This window comes from Gossypium hirsutum, chromosome A12, assembly GCF_007990345.1.
Source record: "Gossypium hirsutum isolate 1008001.06 chromosome A12, Gossypium_hirsutum_v2.1, whole genome shotgun sequence".
NCBI classification, from domain to species: domain Eukaryota; kingdom Viridiplantae; phylum Streptophyta; class Magnoliopsida; order Malvales; family Malvaceae; genus Gossypium; species Gossypium hirsutum.
This window is the reverse complement of record NC_053435.1, coordinates 13,988,306-14,010,590: the sequence shown is the minus strand read 5'-3', so window position 1 is coordinate 14,010,590 and position 22,285 is coordinate 13,988,306. Positions and strand designations below refer to the sequence as shown.

At 34.4% G+C, this 22,285-nt stretch overlaps 1 protein-coding gene and 2 long non-coding RNA genes across 6 annotated transcripts; all 3 read left to right on the top strand.

Annotated features, from left to right (window-relative positions):
* The first annotated feature begins 5,014 nt into the window (after nucleotides 1–5,014).
* Nucleotides 5,015–9,078, top strand: LOC107926843 (uncharacterized). 3 transcript variants are annotated; one of them, XR_001692319.2, is made up of 6 exons: nucleotides 5,039–5,600; nucleotides 6,069–6,226; nucleotides 6,433–6,684; nucleotides 7,346–8,047; nucleotides 8,145–8,256; nucleotides 8,723–9,078. It is a non-coding gene; the product is annotated as an uncharacterized lncRNA (long non-coding RNA). The 3 variants fall into 3 exon arrangements; XR_001692311.2 differs by having other exon boundaries at nucleotides 5,015–5,600; nucleotides 6,433–8,047; XR_001692314.2 differs by having other exon boundaries at nucleotides 6,438–8,047.
* Nucleotides 9,079–9,764: 686 nt separating this feature from the next.
* Nucleotides 9,765–15,212, top strand: LOC121211316 (uncharacterized). Of its 2 annotated transcripts, none has more exons than XR_005906620.1 (6): nucleotides 9,765–10,189; nucleotides 10,425–10,597; nucleotides 10,701–10,818; nucleotides 10,901–11,246; nucleotides 11,382–11,462; nucleotides 14,464–15,212. It is a non-coding gene; the product is annotated as an uncharacterized lncRNA (long non-coding RNA). The 2 variants fall into 2 exon arrangements; XR_005906621.1 differs by having other exon boundaries at nucleotides 11,382–11,472.
* A 4,852-nt stretch (nucleotides 15,213–20,064) lies between these two features.
* Nucleotides 20,065–21,873, top strand: LOC107947517 (protein WUSCHEL). Its single transcript, XM_041083991.1, has 3 exons — nucleotides 20,065–20,729; nucleotides 20,864–20,970; nucleotides 21,369–21,873. The coding sequence occupies exons 1-3, from the start codon at nucleotides 20,087–20,089 to the stop codon at nucleotides 21,735–21,737; spliced, it is 1,119 nt and encodes a 372-aa protein (XP_040939925.1). The 5' UTR covers nucleotides 20,065–20,086; the 3' UTR covers nucleotides 21,738–21,873.
* Nucleotides 21,874–22,285: the final 412 nt, after the last annotated feature.

Here is a 22,285-nt window from a genome sequence, read left to right as displayed (position 1 = left end):
AATTTTGGTTATAATGACATGTATAGGTTAATTTAACCAATGATGGCATACAAATATTTTATTGAGATTAGCCATTTGTATGACTTATATTTGGTATATTTTGATGTATATAAACTTGTGGCCTTATCATGTTTAATGTGTGCTTGAGGTGGTTGAATGAGGTATAATTTATAAGCATATTGATGATTGGTATAAGATAGTATTTTGGTAAAATATATGCATATATGTGTATTTGGTCAATTTGGTAAGTTTGAATACTTGGATATATGTGGTGATATGTTATGTATAAAACTTGTTTTTGGCTTGATTTGAATGTCTTGTTATGGCTTGATATTGTGCTAAAGTGTTGTGTTAGGTTGATGATAAATGGGGTGAGAAATGTGGCTTGGAAATAGTCTATTTTTGCCCACACGGGCAGAGACACGGGTGTGTGTCTCAGCCGTGTGTGACATACGGCTAGGTGACACGACAGTGTGTCCCCTGTATCTTTTAAATTTCGCAAGTCAGTATACTCAACACGACCTAGCACACGGGCATGTGACTTGGCAGTGTGACCCAAGTCAGAGAGTTACACAGGTATGGACACGGGCTGGGACATGACCGTGTGCCCCTATTTTGAATGCCCACATGGCCTGAGACACGAGTGTGTCTTTTGACCGTGTGAGTCACACGGCTTGGCCACATGGGCGCGTATCCCCTGCATCTTTGAAAAATTTTACTGTTTTCCAAAAAATTCTTTGAGTACCCGGTTTAGTCCCAACTTGTTTCTAATGTGTATTTTGGGCCTCGAGGGCTCACATAAGGGACATTATGCTTTATTACAACTAGTTTCTAATATGAATGCTATATGATATGAAATATCTTTTTATTTGTTCTGTAAATTATGGTAATTCTCTATAACCCTGTTCTGATGACGAATACGGGTTAGGGGTGTTACAACGATGCTCCCTGATCAGAGGGAAATGACGGTCCCTGACCTGAGGGAGTGTTGGGATTGAAAGAGTTGGAAGCACCTGTATGGCCTGAGTTACCCATGTTCTTTGGCTGGCCAGCAAACCAACCAGTAAAAAGGTCTATCTTGCTGGGTTGATTGCCAGTGCCAAAACCTCCTTGCTGTCCTAATGGGAAATTGGTAGGGAAATTCTCGTTGGGGTGAGTCATTTTGGCTTTTTATCAAATTGAAAATCTTGAGATTGGAAGTCTATCCATGCTCACCGCACCAATTTGTTGAGTGTTTCTATGTGTATCCTTTACATAGTGAAGTTGTGTATGACATTATTATTGGACATAGATGTGATGTCGGAGGTAGGCTCCATGCATGTCGACACGTACACTACTCTAGGTTTAACACATGTTTATACAATGTAGGTTAGCTTATGCGATGGCATGCAAACCCACATCATGCGATCTCATGGGAGGGTGCGAGTGCCTTACACACGAACTCATAGTGTCACATGACCTTAAAGTACAAACTGTGTAGAACCCGACTAGTCCTAATCGGGTTACGAGTCGATAATAGTGAGCATCATAACAAAACTCATTTATTACAATGATTATCCAAACATATCACACATATAATTTACAAACGATAATATCCAAATCCACTTATTATATGGCTTTCTAAATGCACCCTTAGTAAATATAATATATTTTAAAAACTTTATTAGATATGAAATAATAATATAATAAAATTTAAATTTTTGATGAAATGATAAAATTTTTCCTTTTGAGTTGATTCCTTAGTTTATTCGTAAGAATATTTTACTCAATCAAGTAATTAATACAATTAAAATACTTGGGAAGTCTCTGTATTACAAGGATTGGATCAATTTAGTACTTATACTATTAAAAAAATTAAATAAGTCCAATTTGTAACAAAGTTAACATTTCTTGTATAAAAAAATGTCTTGAATTTTTTTCAATTGCAGTTCAATTCCAAACAAAATATTTCATTTGCAGAACTATAAAACTTTAAAAATATTAACTCCCTTAACAATAATTGATATTTTTAAAACAGTAAATGTTAAATCTATTCCAATTTAAATTTATTTGATTTTTTTAATAATATAGGAGCTAAAGTGACTAATTTGATTAGGTCTCTATATTCACCAAATTAATACCATTACATATCTATTTTATTCAATCAACAAAATTATGTAATACCTATCACATCTCTATTTTATTTTCACCAAATAATTATTCAATTCCAACTCTATTTGATTCCAATGAACCAACGATGTCATTATATCTCTCACATTGCATGTGGATCCTTTTCCCTCTCTCTATATAATGTACCATGCTAGTTGGTGAAGGCCAAATGAAATGGATGAGAAATTAAACAAATAATATTCCAAATTAAAAAGAAAAAAGAAAACATTTTACCCTGCAAGGCTAAAGTTGAAAATTGAAAACAACATTTTCACTGGTAAGCGTAAAGATTCAGTCAAAATGCAATTAGAAGAAGAATATGTGGTCTAAACCAAATATATTATTGTCATAGCCAAAAGAAACCTAACTGGTATATATAATTAAAACATTGTTTCTTATCAAACTTCAGTGTATTATCATCCATTCTTAGTAACTGGTATATATAATTAAAGCATTGTTTCTTATCAAACTTCAGTGTATTATCATCCATTCTTACTAAGTTTTGTTTCAAGCTCGAAATGCTTTTACACCCCTACTTTCATTGATAAAAAAGATTGTGGTTGGGGTTTGCCTTAAACTATAGTCATCGATTAGGTTGTTTAGAATTTAATAAGATAAAAAGAAATAGCCAAAAAAAATTGGGAGTTTATTTATTTAATGTTAGGCATACAGCGGTAGCTAAGATTGATGAGAGAATACAACAGATAGAGAAAGAGGAGATATGAAATGGTATTGTGATTTTATGTTTAGAGATATGGAAAGAAAAGCAAATGTACCATAGTTGATTACAACTCTTCTAGGCCACTTCTTATAAGGTAAGTAGCCTCATCAATTAGAGAATTTTGGATAAAAGAAAATAATCTTTAGAAAAAAAAAAGAGAGGGATTTTCAATGGAAAATCATAGCCAAAATGTCGATTAATACTACTCAACTAGAATTTACTGTATAGCTAAAGAAACAACACACCAACAACCCACGTGGAAAGAAAGAGTGTGTGTTTGGGAAGAGCTAGAAAACCAATGCATGATAAGGAGTGGAAATCTCATGATGGTAATGTCAAAATCAAACAAATAATACAATCTGAGAAAGTTAGTTTGAAAGAAGGAAAGAAAAAGAGAAAGAGATGTAGAGGTTGCAGTAGCAGTCAGAATTATAGAGATAAAAGGAATAGACTATTACAGGTTGATTTCATGGAGATTAAAATATCTCCTTTTAGAACGATGAAGGTTTTTTAAGTCATCATACTATAATATTGGTGCAACACAATAAAAGAATCGCATCACAATTTCTACAGTTAAAATCTATTATGTAATGCTACAATGTGCAATGCGGTTCAAAGGATTTAATATTTATGTTACACAAATTATAGGGAAAATCACACGAGGAAATTATTTTTCAAAAGTTATAAATAAAACTATGATTGAATTATTCAATGAATAAAAATATAACAAAAAATTATTTACGTTTTTGGGTTAAGGTAACAGTTCATATTAATGAACTTTAGGAGTCAAAAGAATAAGGTTAATTATTCAATAGTTAATGTTAATAACCAAGGATTAGTAGTAAAAAAATCAACACAAAATTCAATAGTATATGATAAGGAGCAAAGGGCTTTTTTTCTTCAAAAGAAAATATATAAGTAAATTATATTTTTTTTAATTTTACAAATTAAATAAAACTCATAAAAAGTATCATTAATATTAGAATAGTAAAACATGATTTTAAAATGTACAAGTATAATGTTTTAGAAAAATTGTGATTTTTTTTAATAAAATCACGCCCGCAACAACCGTTATGCATTACGTAACGTCTGCGATAGTCACAACCGCGACACTCCAATCACATTTGTGACGGAATTCGTAACTGCAACACCGCAATCACATCTGCAACGGATTCTGGAATCGTAATTTAATACTATAATTCCTTCACTCCATAACAAAAACCGACAAGGATAAGGTTATTCCTCTTCTTTCTTCTAGGGTGTAATTTATCACAACTTTTTTAGACTTAATTACAAATTTTGCCATTAATTTTTACCAATTTTTTCAATACCATCTTAATTCTTTTTTTATTGCACTTTTATTGTTGCATTTTTTATTCAAATTGGTAATTTTTGGATGGAAACGTTGATGTATCCATTAGTTGACCAACGATCAACGCTAATGTAACTTGCCACATATACTTAAATGTTGATGTGACACTATTTGATGTTATATGTCATGTTAACAAATCATTTAAAATATGTAAAAGTATTAAGAATACTTAATTCTAAAATTTAAAAAAAGTCCAAAAATTATAAACATATTTAAAGCTATACAAATTTTAAAACAAATTAGAATCTTTTTTTAATATATATAAAATATATGTTTCAAATATTTAAACTAAAATGTTTTCAAATACTTAAACTGAATTTGGGTTAATGACAAAAACTACCCTATATTTTAATAAATCTTTTGATGTGGTACATGTACTTTTAATTTTATCGAATTTATTAATATTCTGATCTAACATAATTAATTTTTGTCAAAAATTACTCAAGGCCCATTGAAAGAATACCACGTGGTATTGTGGGCTAAGAAAAAAAAAGTCAAAATTATTAGATAAAACATTTTTATAGTAATAATATGTAATTTTTTTTCTATCTTTCTCATTCTAATTTTAAAAACTCAAGATTAAATCTAAATTAGACTTTTTTTTTAAATCAATTGACTAAGTTTATTATTTAAAAAAATAGAAAAGAAAAACATAAAGACCCAACAAAGACCCTTAGGCCCAGGCCTAATACATCAAACCTAAACCAAATCCGGCCCCATTATATTATGGATTAATGAAGCCTTCCTAAAAAGCTGTAAAATAAACGTAACTTAAAAGAAACAATAAGCAGTAAATGCATCTGAATGAAAACAAGAAACTAATTGTCTACTCAGTCAACTCAAATGGCTGGCCTCCACTACCATTAATTGATTTGTCATTTCAAAGCACCTATCAGTTTTGATGATAGCAATAACAAGAATAAAGCTTTTATTTACTATCCCTTTTTGAAATCAGATTCTTCACCCTCTCCTTCAATCTGAACTTCGTGCCCATCTTTCCTCCGAGACTAAGGCTTTCTTTGGATGTAACTGGTTCTCAATGCCTTGATTTTTTTAGGCTAAAAAAAATTGTAACTGAAACGTTACTAAACGCAAGGCTGTTTGGAAAGCATTGTTCAGTACGTTGAAAATACATTTCACCTCACTGGAGGCTTAATTCCAGACTAATTCCAGACTGGAGCTTTTTGCTCCAGGGAAAATTTAGCAACCCCAGTTGCTTTTTCTTTTCCTCTTTTACCCATATATTCTTCAGGCTTTTCTGTATGTTTGGTTACCGTTGTTCTCTCCTTTCCCCTTCCCCTTCCCTTGGGTTGCAAATCAGTTTGGTCAAGGACCTCTTCCGGTTCCTCCTTCATCCAGGTAAGGCTCCTTCTCCTTCTTTCGTTCTTCATTCCTTTTTCTTCTTCAGTTCTTCATCTTCTCTTCTCAGCATATTCTGTTTTGTTTCTTTTCTTTCTCTCTTTCTCATGCAAATCTACCATGAATTCTTCGTTGGGTCTTGGCTTAAGGTGATGGTCGTTCTTTGATTTCTAATATTTTTATTTTAATGAATTATGCTGATTGTTATCAAATTGAGAGAAAGTGTAGTAGCCGATGAAGATTACAGATTATCTATTGGGTTTTCAGTCATTAACTTGGAATTGTGGATTATGCCGTTTTAATGAATTAGAAGATGAATTATGCTGTTTTTGTTGGATCTTCAGTCATTAACTTGGAAGTAGACGAAGAAAAGCATGCGATTGTCCTCCCTAGGAATTTTCTACTTGATAGAATAGTAATTCTTTTTCTGCTTCATGTTAACTGTGTTTCTTCTTTTGCCCTTTCCAGATGGATTTCCAAGAGCAATTCTTCAAGGAACGAATCAAATTTATCCATGAAGCGAGGGATGAGAAGGAAGAGAGTTTTGAGAAGCTGCAACAGCAAGAGCGTGAGAAGGTCAAGCAGTCTAACCCCAATCCTTCAAATGCAGAGGAATACAGGCGTAGGTACATAATTTTGATACTTCTGTGAATTTCCTTGTGTAATTTGATTGATACTGGTAATCTTACAGTATATGACCGTTTCACATAAAAACATATGGTTTAATCTCATAAGATGAAATGCTGCTAGATATCTCTTTTCTGTTTACCTGTTGAAGTTACGAGATATTCGTGTATTTTTCTTTTCATATCTTTTGAAAAATTATTTGTAGGGCAGATGAAATTGAAAAATTTATAAAGTTCCAGGATGAAGAGATGCAAGCTTTTGTGGCAGAGAGGGACAAGCTGATCAAAGCACACGAAAAGAAGATGGTTGGCATGAGAGAGAGGCATTGGCAGGAAGAAGTTGAGCTTGAAAAGGAGTTTGATGCTGAATTGAGCCACCTCATGGAGAAGTACACTCTAGATGGCTCAAAAGTCAATGCCAGCAATACTTGATTGTGGAATTGTAGGGGAATGCGATGGTATGTACACATGTGGTAAAAAAGACTTTAATCTCTCTGTTTCCTGAGGAAACTTCTGTGATGACAGTGAAAATTTCTCCATCTTAACAACTCTTAAAATAGTATGTTAAAAGATTGGAATATATGGGTAAAAAAAAGTTAAATCTAAAGTTGCATCCATGGTTGCCATATTATGCTTGTGTTGGTTGCTTAGACATGGTTCAAATAAGAACTTGGAATGAATCTACGATTTCTTTCTTATTATGTTGCAATGTTTTGGTTGAATGACATTGCTCTTTCTAGATTATGGGCTGCATCTTTCATGCAACTTGAAACCAAAGCTAATCATATGTTTTGTAAAGAATGAAATAGAAATAATGTTATTTTTGGCTCGGTACGAGGGCTGAAAATTTTGAGGGTGTAGCTAACTGTCAAATTAATTGAAGTTTCGAAAAATATTGTTTTTTGCATTAGCACTTTTTGAGAACAACTTTGTTGTGAACAATTTGTTATGCGCCTTGGCGTAGGATCTAGTCAATTTGTTATGCATTATGATGGAGCTATCTATGAAGCTGTTGTTCAGATTATGCTAAATACATTGCTTATTGAATCTCATCAAACTCTCTGATTACTCTTAAATCCTGTTCTTATATGTTTTTTCATTATACCTATTATTTTACAGCAACCTTGAGAAAGAAAGAAGAGGCTTGATTCTTGCCAGTTTTTTCCCTTGATTTGGATTAACACACAAGTATGCTTTTTTTGTATGACAATTTTTTTTACATGTTTGGAAACCAAATATTCATTTGTTTGTATACTATAGCTTCATCACACTTTGATTGATTCAAATCTAAATTTTTGTGAACAAATATTGTTGTACAATATTAGTTGCATCTTCTAGTGTCTTTCCTTTTTGCAATATATAACTGCAATTGAGTATAGATTGAAAATCGAGTCTATAGCTGTATACATTTATTTGAAGAAGCAATTTGATTGTCAAGAGTTGTTCTAAGTACTTAGGGGCAATATAAATAAGAAAGATAGGAGAGATTAATGGAGATGTTAACTATAGGATTAAAGGTGGAGACTTGTGACAAAAGAGCCCTGCTTTGCTATAGGACAGTTCTAAGATACCTGCTTTGCTATACGATAGGGAATGTTGGGGTAACAAGAAGCAATATATACAAAACACTAGTCTAGCCGTGACACAAATGTTAAGATAGATGTAAGACTAAGGATGTAGTTAGATATGATGAAATTCATCTCAAAGTTGAGTAAGGTGAAAGAAAACCATTTATATTGGTTTGACGATATAAGGCACGGATCGACGGATGCATGTGATTGAAAGATCGAGTAAATTGACATTACACAAGATCAATTATAGGTAAGAAGATGGTGGTGGATAAGAATGATTGGAGTAGCAGGATTCATTTGTCATGTACCTGACATAAATTATGCTTGATTTTTATTTAATGTCGTAGGTTTCCTAAAAAGCTGCAGTACGGTGACATTCCAGAAGATATTGAACCTGAAGAAATTCGACCTATGGGAAACCATGCTATGTCAATTAGGTGGCCAGATGGATTTAGCCAGGTGATAATTAACTTGCTCCTGTCTTTCTTTTGCATTGGATGACTATGATTTTTGTTACAGTTCTACAGAGTGATAGATGCTATTATAAGTCGAGAAATTGTCTAACCTAATGCTAACATTAAGATAACCGAGAGGTTCGTGAAAATTTGGAATTGAAACAATGGAGTAAGCTAGTATTGGAACTACACTTCCATGCTTTTTGCTTAACCTCCAGCATTATCAGTCTACTATAAAATGGATTGGCCAGTAACTTCTGCATGCTAGACTCAGGGTGAGTAACAAATACGATTATGCTTAACATTTTCATACACTCAAAGGGTCGACAAGATTACTTTAAAAAAACGAAAGAGTCGGCCTAACATAGTCTGGTGACATGCACTTAGCTACCCATGAAAATCACATATAGCAGGATCTGATTGCATATACACCAATATGAACTTTTTTTAATTTCTTTGTCATCACACAGATCGCTCCCTATGATCAGCTCCAGATGATAGAGCGTTTAGTCGATGTTCCTCAACCGACAGCCGTCCAATCATGATGATAAGTTTCCTCATTTCATTTGAGGCCTATTCAGATCAATACCATGATTCCACCGAACAAGGAATATCAAGCATTTCTACTAAAAAGCTTGTTGGAGTCAAATGAAACTAAAGGGAGTTTAGGACATTGCTTGAAGCATAATAACCTCAATTTTAAGACTAGAGCTTCTATGTATTTATAGGCATATGCATGTATGTATTAGACTGAAAACTCTTTCAGATGTAATTTTTCTCAAGAACTCTACGCAAAGGTTCAAGAAGCTTCACTTTACAACAAAAACTCTGGTATCTTGGAGAAACCATATATCAGATTTGCTAAAAAGGAAAATTTGCATCATTCAACATACCAAACAAAATTAATAGTAGGGTTAAAATCTTAAATTAGACCGAGAAAATAGTAACAATAAAATTATCCCTCAATTCTTTTCTTTTTTAGGTTTTATACAAAATTAATAACAATGTAAAGTGAAGAAAATAGTAAAAATGTGAATAAGTCCCTTTAGCATTGATGACCAGCTCAAGGCTCGACATTGCACGTTCTACATGGTGGCCATAGGCTATTTCAGTTACTAGACATTGCACGTTCTACATGGTGGCCATAGGCTATTTCAGTTACTAGCCAACAGTTGGTTTTAGTTTTGAAGTTATTTGGGGCGAGCAATGTTTTGCATTGAGTTACTGATAACAAATATTTGAAATAACATGCAATAAGACCCACAAACATTGAGAAAAATGGTATTGTAAATATTTCATTAAAGAGATTTGAAAGAAGAATGAACAGTAATAATTTTTGAATTTTTCTCTAGTTTAAATTCATTTTTAATTATTTATTATTAAAAATAAATATAATTGTAATAATTTTTAATCATTTATTAATTTTGTAATTATTAAATAATTTTAAAAACTTCTATTATATATTATTTTTAATCTAATGTCTTTAAAAGTCATTTTCTATTTTCACCTCACTGCTACAGCTGCGTTTGAATCCAAACACACACTCCACCGCTGTTTCTAATCTCACTGCTACAGTATCCAATCTCACTGCTACAGTAACTAATCTCACCGCCACCACTGTTTTTAATCTCACCGGAGCTAAACACACCGCCCATCCAAACTAAGCCTAAAAGGTATTGATCAGGGATTTAAATAGCGGTTCGTTACCGAAATAGCGGCCGTTATATAGCGGTAGCGGCACCGTCCGAAACCGCTACTGCCGAAACCCGCTATACCCGCAATACACAATAAGTAATGTAAAATTCACGACCGCGATACCTGCAATGACCGCAATAGCATCCGTTATGTCCGCAACCGCGATAAACGCAATGCGACCAAAAACGCGACCGCGACTGCAATTTAAATCCCTGGTATCGATTCAACTCCTCTCCCACCAGGTAAGAGATCTCTCCACTTTTTAGAGCATTCTTTGCGAATCTGTTTGCTTGCCAGTTCTCTGATCTATGGATATGCTAAAAGATAATCTCTTGAAAGCATGATTTCTTATTCTGAATGTCTTTTATGATCGCTCCAATCTCTGATTTATCTGTTGAAGACACTTGACATTTTTTTAATTACTGTTCGGCAATCCCCCATGATTATAACCGATTATATACCCATGGTTATCCCTAGCTTTAAACCTTCCAAGTATACGAATGCTTCAACTACAAACGGGGAAGGGATATTGTTGTGAAGGGTCGATTTTAAGACCAGGAGTTTGCCCATCAGTCCCTAAACCACCAAACCTGTCACTGATTTGAAGTTTCGATTGTCGAACGCCGCATCAAACTAGATCGTTATTCTCGGTATGTCCTCTTGAACTCTGTGATTTTTGCTTGTGTTTAAAAGGGTCTGAATTTCTCTCACTCCTTCATTTTCTTCCATATACCCCTGTATTCATTGAACAAGTTCTCTCCCTGTCGTTTCTTTCTTCTCGTGCATGAGCTGATTCCTGGAAAACCAGATTAGCCATAAAGCAATACAGAAAAGGCGGCATTGGTTCTCAGTTCCTCTCTTGAAAACCCAAGTGAGCCACTCCCATAGATTTTGATTCATATTGTTCATGACCCAAGATAGATGTAAACACTGCCACACTTCTATTGTTACAGGGCATTGACGGAAAATATGAGGACTGTCTTCAACCCCAGAATAGCAACGGGGGCATCTGTCACTTGCAGTAATTATTTTCTATCTGAGATTTGCTAGATAGGGGATAAATCCCAAGAGATTCGCCAGATAGTTATAGTAATTTTTGAAGGAAACTGTAAACCCCATAATTTTTTGTAAAAATCTTTAGTTTCAGTTTGTAATAAGAAGTTACTAGGATCTGAATTAGCCCCTTGTAATAGTTTATAGGCACTTCAAGACGGTTATCCTTTCCAGACTTGAATATCTTCATGATCCATTTCTGCAAGTGGGATCTGTAAAATTTTCTTTGGAATTTTCGTTGAAAAGGTATCGTAAATCAACTCCGTCTTTCACTTCTTGTTTGGAATGTCGATGAGATCTGAAACTGACTATAACTCCTCATTTTTTGTTCTATTGTACCCTTCCACTTTGTCGATCCCCTGAATCCAACTATCGTCCCAGATTGAAATGTTATCCCCTCTGCCCACTCTTCAGCACAGCCCTCTTTGGAAAAGTCCCTTTACAACCCAAATACTCTTCTAGGTAAGTGAAGGTAAACTTCCCAACTCTACATTTAGAAAATTTAATCGGGGATAATATTTTTCTTTTAAAACTCTGGCCAATAATGAATTCGAATAAGTAATAAGATGCCAGCCTTATTTGGCTAATAACGCAATTTTGAATTGACCAGATTTTCGAAAACCTAATCCACCATTTTCTTTCAAAAAACAAAGGTTTTTCCAAATGTACCAATGAATACCTTTTTTCCATGTCCCTTTTGCCACCAGAACTTCACAACGATACTTTCAAGTTCATCATTTAGAGTTTTAAGTAATAAAAAACAAGCCATCGTATAAGTAGGTATGGCCTGGATAATGGATTTTATAAAAATTTCTTTTCCACCTTGAGATAAGAACCTATTACTCCAATTATCAATATGTTTTTTAAGGCGATCCTTCAGATTTTGAAAAGATTCCTTTTTCCTCCGACCCACCATATTTGGTAACCCTAGATATCGTTCTGGTTTGTTCGAGCTGCAGACCCCCATTAAGTTGACAACTAATTTTCTATCTTCCTCTGTAGTATTCCTACTAAAAAATACCGTTGATTTTTTAAAATTCATGCATTAACCCGAACATGATCTATATTCGCGTAGGATGTCCTTAAATAAGTTTGCTCCCCTGGTTGTAGCCTCCCCAAATAAAATACAATCATCGGCAAATAGAAGGTGGGAAATCGGTGGACCACTTCTACTAACCTTAACACCTTTGAAAAAGCCCTCATTTGTAGCAAGTCTTAGTAAACTCGAAAGACCCTCCCCACATAAAAGAAATAGGAACGGACTTAGAGGATTACCCTATCAAAGGCCTTTGGTAGGTAGAAACTTTTCTCCAATATGCCCATTAATGACCACTGAATAAGAAACCGTAGTTACACATTTCATAAGATCATCAACCCATTTTTGGTCAAATCCCATTCGCAGCATTATCTCCTTTATGAAATTCCATTCAACCTTATCATATGCTTTACTCATGTCGAGTTTAACTACCATAAAGCCCTTCTTCCCCAATCTCTTGTGTTTTAGCATATGCAATAATTCATAGGCTAATAAGACATTATCTAAAATTAAGTGTCCTGGCACAAAGGCACTCTGCACACCATCAATACATTTCTCAATAACCCCTCTAAGCTGATTTGCAATTACCATGGCCAGAATTTTGTAAAGTACATTACATAGACTAATCGGCCTAAACTGCATCATATTTGAAGGATTGGAAACTTTTAGAATAAGCATTATATTAGTAGAATTAAAAGAGCTCACATCCATGTCCCCATTAAGGAGTTGTAAACAAAAGGAGGTGACATCCTTTCCAACAATATGCCAGCATTTCTGATAAAAGAGACCTGGAAATCCATCTTCTCCTGGTGCCTTTATGGGTCCCATGGCAAACACTGCTTCTTGAATATCCTCTTTTGTGTATGTTGTTGTAAGCTTTCGATTGTCCTCCTCTCTAACACACCGATCTATCCCTGTCATCAAATGGTCATAGTTTCCCCTATCCCCTGCTGAAAACAAATTTAGAAAATAAAATCGTGCAGCCCTTTCAATTTCCTGCAAGGCCTCCATTTCTCTTCCATCTTCGATAAATTAGAAAATTTAGATTTTCATCACTTATAAGAAAATTGTATGTTAATTTCTTTACTATTCTTTTTGTTATTTTCTTTGCTTTTTTCTTTCTTTTTTTGTATTTTTAAGAAATTTAATTTCCTTTTCTTTTTTTCCTATTTTTGTTTTTTTGTTTGTATTTATCATTTTTTTCTCAGTCACTAACTTTAAACCCACCAGCATCATTGAAGGTTGCCATTCCTAAACAACAGTTTTCGAGATTTAGATTCGGCTAGTATTCAAGGACTTAAACCCAAAAATTAATTTTTAAGGTTGTTATATATCTCCTTTTTACCTTTTTTCCTTTTTGCCTTTGAAAAGGTTGAAATTAGTTTTCAAGGACTTAAACCCATAAATACTTGAAACCAAAAACCGTATTCAAGCTTAATCTTGAAATTCCTCACCAACAATACATTTGGCTTGAACCAAATTACTACAGAAGAAGCAAAACAACCAAAAAGAAGAAAAGAAAACCTAATAAAGAAAAGATAGATATAGATATAAGAAAGAAGAGATAAAACAATTGATTTCGCCGTTATCAATTCAAGAGGTTCGAGTTCACCTCTTGAAGATCCAAACAGTGAGGGTGTAGAAGAGCTGAAAGAGAGTAAAATATCCCGAGCACATACGATCCAACAATGACGAATTGGGTTTTTTGTTTCAAAATTTTGCTAGGAGTTTCATGGATTTTTTAGTTGTTTTTGGGAAAATCCAAACCAAGAAAGAGAAAAAGGGAATGATGGTCTTCGTTTCAGAGTGAGATGGAAGTCCTCCATATGGCATAAAGGTGGTGGTGGCTAAAGCTTATGGTGGAAGAAAGAAGAGAAAAAGTAGAAAGAAAGAAAATAAATGATACATTGAAGGAAAGAACATAATGGCTAATTTTTATAAAAAAATCAATTTAAAAAAAATTAGATCATTTTCTGATATATTTAGGGAAATAAGGCGATTTTGAGAGAGAACTTGTTTTTTTCTTATGTGGTAGGAAAGCATGTCCTACAATGCTCATTTTCGCAATGGTAATATTCCAATAGTCATAAACTCCAATCGCTATAAAACGGCTAGTTTATTTGTTAAATAAACTCTAGTCATTTTCTCTATTTTCATTAAAATCCAATTCTCTCAAGTTTTTAACTCTCAAATTTTTTATTATTCAATGTCTCTAAAATTATTGTTGTTTTAATTTTATATTTCTTATTTTATTCATTTTAATTTTTTTTTGTAATGACAAATACTCTTATTCATTTTGATAACAACCATATTTCCTGCGTCCAATTGTAAATGCTTAGAAAATATTTTTATTTTTTAAATTTTAATTAAATTCATTATTAAATTGTAAATATTATTAAATTTATTTTTTTTATTTTTTATATTCAGGCTAAAGATCGAATTTTGTAAACGTACATACACAATCTATCATCGAGGGCACTGCGTGTAATTGAACGATACTTGCAAGAGGCAGGATTCTTGCACGTGTCTCGTATGCTATAGGGGTGTAGATTGGATCCCACACTTATCAACGCATTGGTGGAAAGATAGAGACCTGAGACTCATATATTCGATCTTTCATGCGGTGAGTGTACAATTACACACAAGGACATAGCTTTACAACTCGGTTTACCAGTAGATGGGTCAGCCGTTACGGGATCAGTGGCCGTTGACAGTTGGAGTAACATTTGCAAATAGCTATTAATAAGGCGTCAGATAAGTTTTTTGGTAGTCAGATAGAAATGAAATGGCTGGAAGATAATTTTAGTTATCTCGACGACACCTCGAATGCCCTTGAAAAAGAACAACATGCCCGAGCATTCATCCTGAGGTTAATCAGTGGTGTCTTAAAGCCCGAGAAATCTTAAAATCCGGTCCATGTAAGGTGACTATTACAACTCTTCAACTTGAAAAAAGTGGGTCAACTCAGTTGGACGTCAATCGTATTGGTCACGTTGTACCGAGAGATGTGCCAGGCGGCGCAACCATAAAAATTAAAATCGTTGCATACTCCTTCTACAGTCATAGGCATGGTACCAGCTATTATTTTTATGTCCCTAACTCGACGCCCCTTATACTTTCCCACTTGTACAAGGTAAAATTCCTTTGATAATCTAGTTATAATAATATTTTTTTCATTATTATATTTTTGAAATAACATATTATTTGAATATGTGGAACAATCACGTAAGTTATGTGGGACTAAAAGAGGAGCTCGACGATATCCGGCTATTGTTAGATTAACGATCGAAAGCTGAGATTAGTTTTTAAAATTTCCAATTATATTATATTTACCTAAGGATTTGAAATTTAATATTATGTACATAATAAAATTTATTATTCCGTGCTATAGTTTGAATGGATTTCATACGCAAATATGAGAATTCAAGCATGCATCCTGGCTAAATTTTTGGCCTCTCAATATCTGGCATGTGAAGGTGTCATTTATAGTTTACGTAACGATGGAGATGTATGAATCTGATCGAGTGATACAACAATTTAGGTTTAGGCAAACTATTTCGCCATCACCCCAAGACATCGAAGCACAATGCAAGGTCAACTTGCAAGGGAGAATCGACGAAGATTAGCCTAAATTCCACGGGTAATATATCAACATTTAGGAGCATAGGGACGATTTCATACCTAGTCATGAACCATTTCTTGCTCCAGAATCGAAAACCTTTCCGAACTACATGCCATGGTTCAGATATCATGGCAAGCTATATATTCTATCGGAGGAGGCAAGGACTAGGCAATGTCATACTAGGAGGCCAAGATGACCCCAGCTCAATCCTAGGTCTGGAATACATGCCTCGACGAAGTCACTATCAGTTCCAACCCAACATGAGGCACTGAAGGTTGTACCACCTCCAGATCAGTATGGTTCATATTATTCTGGTGCTACTTTCACTAGCCCCGTTATTTTTATACAAGCACCACACTATGCACCACCATACCCTACTTTAACACCTTTTGTATGTATGTGTTTTTGCACCACCTCCGTCCACAGCACCATATTACACTCCAATGCCGACAACACTGATGTATCTACCACTTCTGATAATTCCAACATTTTATCCGTAGTTGAGTTATGCGACACCATACACTTATCCACCGATAGTGTCGTAAACACCCCCGACATCACTGTTCTACCTAGGTGGTTCATCCTTGCAACGACCTGTTATGGAATGGAGGACATACGATGGCAACGTAGAAGGACACCGCACTCAACCACGGAGGAAGGAGATGAATATAGAAATAGAGCTCGAAGCGAAGACGAAGACGATGAAGATAAAGATTAGAAGTCAGAACCCCAACTTGTATGAAGAAATCTGTCTCTCAACTAACACCCACCAGGTTGTGGCACACATTCGGCCCGACAATGTCGATGATTTTTTTCCTCAAAAGTTTTGTCATGTAAATTTTCTTTTAGTTGGTTAAATTTTAATTTGTATTGTATTAAAATTTCTCCACCCATAATGTCTTTGAAATCAATAATGTATACTTATTTTTTTTGCAATCTACAAAAAAATGAAAAAAAAATTGTTTATTTTGTATTGTATTGTATGTTACACCAATAATATATCAATATTCACAATCTACCAAAAAATGAGAAGCAATGAAAATATTGGACATCACAAGTTTGAGTAGTTTTTAAGAAAAATGCTTATTGTTAAAAATTTTTAGATTAAAAAAAATAAAAGATGTAGCACACGTATTCGAAATTATTTCGAGATTCTCGGGATGTTTGAAAAATTAAGATGGAGATTCCCAGCTTCTAGAAAGTTTCACGGGTTGGAGTGGGGGTTGAAAAAGAGAGGGGGAAACGTGCCCCATGTGTTTCATTTTTAGTTGAGGTGGCAGAAATATTCATTGAAAATGCGCCTAGAATGCATTTTCAGCTTGCATGGTAGCCATGTCAGCTAAAAACACGTCATATAGGGCACTCTTTCAGTAAACTTTTCTACCACCTCAACTGAAAACGCATCCTGTGATGCGCATTTCCCCTCCATTTTTCAACCAACAACCAGACCCATGAAAACTTTCCATAAATTAGGAATCCCCATCCTCAATTTTCAAACGTCCTGAGAATCTCGAGATAATTTCAGATTTAGATGTTACATCTTTTATTTTTTTTCAATTCTTACCCACCCGACTGCCTATATAAAGGGGGTTTTACTCCCCCTACTCCCATAAACTCTTTCAGCCACCACCTCTCATCCCTAAAAAATTCTCTCCAAATTTATTTTTGTTAAGTGTTGAAATATTTCGACAAAAAGATTTATTTGTGTTTGAGGGAGACAATGTGCTAGCTTTAAGGTGTGTTTGAGTTTATGTTGATGAGATGGCAGTCGGAGACCAATACATTTCATTTGCCGTGTTGGAATGGAATCATTGCCTTAGAAGCCCATACATTGCAACTCAGGCTCAGATTTCGCAGTACTTATATGATCACGGGTTGAAGTATAACTAGGGCTCCTGTACTTGGTAGATGTTAATGTGCGGTCATGAGTTGGAGTATAACTCGAGAGCCTAGTTGACAATGGTTATGCGATCATGGTTTCAAGTTCCACCTCACCAAAAGAGGATGGTTTGTAAACTTGATACATAAGTTTGACATCATAATCATAGGGAAACACTAGGGCTTTCCAGTATAATCACCTTAATCTTTTTCTCTATCTCCACCAAATGTAGTATCATACCTTCATTTTCTTCAAAACCTGTGACAGAGTTGAGGCAAGAGGATTTTCAAAGGAGGAGTGACCTTATCGGTGAAGAAAGGTGAAGATCCTTTCATGTAGACAATGGTTGTTGTGATTAAAGAACTCATTAATAACTACAACTGTTGTCACCCCAACTTGAGTTTTACCTTTTTTCCACAGCCACAATCACTCCCCCTGAGAAGTTCTCTAGCATCCAACTATGTCATAGGTTTCGGATAGGGAAGTTAAAGATACTCCTTTTGGTGGAGATGGAGAAAAAGATTAATTTGGTTATACTGGAAAGCCTTTCAGTTTTTTCCTATAATTATGATCTCAAACTTATGTATCGAGTTTACAAACCATCATCTTCTAAAGACATGAAATTTGAACCCAGGATTGCATAACCACTATCAACTAGGTTATCGAGTTATACTCCAACTCGTAACCGCACATTAACATCCTTCAAGTAGGAGCCCTAGTTATACTTCAACCTGTGACCATATAAGCATTGTGAACTCGGAGCTTGAGTTGCAATGCGATAAGCTTCTAATGCAATGGTTCCATCCCAATACGATAGATGAAATGTATGGGTCTCCAAGTGCTGTTGCATCACCGTAAACTCAAATATACCTTTAAGCTTTCACAATGTCTACCTCAAACACAAATAAATCTTTCTCAACAAATTTCCAAACCTAAACCCTACAAAAAACAAAATTCCTAAACCCTACAAAAACCTTAAACTCTTAAAAAACCCTAAACCCTTAAAAATGGTCTAGGAGAGAGAAAATGAAAGTGCGTCCAACAGGATGCATTTTCAACTGACAAGCAGGACGCGCTTTCAGCCACACAAGCGCATCTTACAAAAAAATGCGTCCTACTAGACTCGTTTTCACTTTCTCTCTCCAAAATTGACCTACTTCCCTAAATATCCCAACAAAGATTTTAAAACCCTAATTATTTTTAAAAAATTGGCTTTTTCCCGAAATTTAGCCGAACATAAATTTAAATATATATTTATTTGAACTTTTTAGTGATTTTGACCTTTAAAATGATAAAAAGAAATTTTTTATCTAGCCCAACCTATCATGTGTCAGTCTATTAGTGGGTTACATGCTAATTTCTTATAGAAATTAATATTGTTAGATTATAGTACTAAGATAATACACAAAATAAAAGTGCATGTATTAAATTGGACAAATTAAAAGTAAAATACCATATTGGAAGATTTGTTAAAACTCTCACGAAATTTCTTTTCTTCTCTTATTTAATAAAAAACGTGTCACCTCTCTTTCTCCAAAAATAAAAAATAAAAGGAAAATATTGCGAAACACTTATGTTTTTTTCACTATAGCCCAACTTACCACACAACATTAACGGAATAAAAATGCGAATACTAAATTGAACTAATTAAAAATATATATAAGATTGAAAGATTTGTTAAAGCTCTTACAAATTTTCCTTTCTTCTCTTATTTAAAAAAAAAGTATTATAAATAGTTCCAATATTGTGTCAAATATTTTATTTTTTTCTTGAGGAAAAAAAAAAGAAAAAGAAAACTCTCGCAATACGCCAAGTGACATGGCTCAACATCGTCTTTGCCACGACTGCACAAAGTAACAGAAAAGTGATCAAAAGATGATAATATCTCCATGCAGTTGGATCTTGAAATTTAAATAACAAAATGGGGCTATGTTATATCTATCAACTAAAGATTACTATCACTTACATTTATCTTAATTAATATGCATTTAGAAGATAGTTAAAGGACATCATAAACGCTAAGGTTTTGAGACTTTTGATTCTTCATATAAATCATGTGCGAAATTGAACTAGTAATTATAAGGAAAATTGGTAATTTTCTAAAAGATAAAATTATAGAATTAGAACCCTATGTCTCAAATAATACAATATCACGTAAAAAGTGGAATAATATTTGTATTAGTATGAATTCCAAATGAAATTTTATGATTTCCTTAACAGTTTATTACTTTTTATATACCAACCATGCATAATGTGAATGCCATATTATAAATGATTTAGACATAATAAGTATATGCTCAAATGAGAAAGGAAAACTGATCTGAAGAACCTTTGCCATTTCCCCACTGCCCCAAAATCTCAAATGAAACTGTTGTTTTTTGCATTTCTCTCAATTTCATGTGAATTCTAATGTTGTAGAACAAATTGAGTTCATGAGGTTTCTGGGCCTTGGTAAATATTGAGATCTCCAATATTAAAAGAACTCCCCATGAACTCTTAATATCATGGCCATTCATTCATTCATACCTCACGCATATACTTTCTCCCACATGCATATCTCTCTCTCTTTTTTTGTCCCTGCCCTTTTTATGAACATCACTCTGTCAACTTCAGTCCTTCTCTCTCAGATATTTCTCAGATATCCTCTCTTCATCCTTTCATGTGCCTGTTTGTCCCCCTATCTCTCCTTTTATATCCCATTACCCTTGCTCTCTTCCATGTCATACAATTTCACTTACATCCCCTCTTTACAATTCCCTTCTCTCTCTATCCAACTTGGTTACCTTTGTTTGCTTCTCTTTGTTTTCTTCTTGCTTTCACTCCATATGGAACCCCAGCAACAGCAAAACCAACAAGCTCCAAATGAGGATTGTGGTGGTGGCAGCGGCAAAGGAAGCTTTCTTTGCAGGCAAAGTAGTGCACGGTGGACTCCTACCACTGACCAGATTAGAATATTGAAGGACCTTTACAACAATAATGGAGTTAGGTCCCCGAGTACTGATCAGATTCAAAGGATCTCTGCTAGACTTAGACAGTACGGAAAAATCGAAGGCAAGAATGTCTTTTATTGGTTTCAGAACCACAAGGCTCGTGAGAGGCAGAAGAAAAGGTTCACCACCACGACTAATCATCAAGTCCCCATGCAAAGCCCTACCACTGCAGCAAATAACAAGTATCCCAACATAAGTCCTGGTTGTTTCCTCTTTTCTTTCCCCCTCTCCTTCCTTTTTTTATATACACGCATATAAAGAAGACATACTATTTATTTTAGTTTCCCAAAGTATCATATCCAGGGAGTTACCTTAATTTTATTACTTTTTTTGTAGGTTATTCTCCTACATCTCTTTCTTCAACTGGTGCTCTTACTGTTGGGCAGATAGGAAACTATGGCTATGGGTCTATAACCATGGAAAAGAGTTTTAGGTTAAGTGCTGTATGTACTTTGTGCCTTGAAAGTTACATTCTAGTCATTTCTAGTTTGAAACACTGTTAAAATAATAAGAAATTTAACTAACTCGCGTAGGAATTTAAAACTTGGTGCAATGCATATGAGATGTAAAATGAGAAAAGGAGCTAAAGACAAACTAATGTTATTCCATAATCCCTTGAAACATCGATAAAAAGAAACAACACTTTTATTTCCTCCATGTAAAAAGGCCAAACAAATTGGATGTTTGTTTTTAAGCCAAAATGAATTCCCTTTTCAACCCTAATAATACACAAGGAAAGGATCCATATATGTACAAATAGTTTCTCTCAACCTTTAGCTAAGGGGACAATATATAGTATATAGCAAAATTCTACTTTTTGACTCTGGACTATTATTACTAGGATTGCTCAATATCAGCATGTGGTGGTAGTACAAGTGTAGGCGAATCCCTGAGTCACAACTTTGGATGGGTTGGGTTCGATCCTACTTATTCTTCGTCCTACACATTCTTTGAGCACAAAAAATTCATGGAAGAGAGACAAAAAGATGAAGATGATGCAGAAGAAGAAGCTGCTGCTCCACAAATTGAGACCCTCCCTCTCTTTCCCATGCACAGTGAAGACGATAATGGTTTTTGCAGTAATATTAAGCCCAGACTAGACAGCTGCTACTCTGGGTGGTACAAGTCTGAAGATGGCTACACTGGTTCTCGTGCCTCACTTGAGCTCAGCCTCAACCCATATGCAGGCAGATCACAAGATTCTATCTGATGAATGAAAATTTCTTTCCCTCATCTTTGTTCATCCCCAATATATTGATCATGATATTATGATGTCTATTGTCTTCTCAATTAGCTAATTATGGCTTTAATATAGTGTAACTAACGGTTTGTCTCTTGTTTTTCTATATGGTTGTGTATATTTTTTTCCTGTCTTTTTTACCAAGAATATTCCATGATAGTGGTAAGCTAACATACAAAGAAGGATTAAGAAAAGAATATAAGGATTATGATGCTTAGTTTAGGAAAGTTACACGCCAAAGACATTCAACAAAGAAACATCACATTTGTATGCAAATTGTAAAGAGATGGTTTTCTATCACCTTCGCTGACTTAATGTTAGTATCAATGATGTAGCCATTTTTAACCAGAAGTGACTGTCAGGACTGACTGAAGATGGTTTGAGCAGTCAATTCCCCCAAATAAAACAAGTGTTGAACATCTTCTCTTAAGGCTTAAATAGCCAGTGGAGCTACCGCTTAGACTCAAGTGTTTTGCTGTTAAGATCAAATGTGGGTAATGCAATCATAGATATTCACC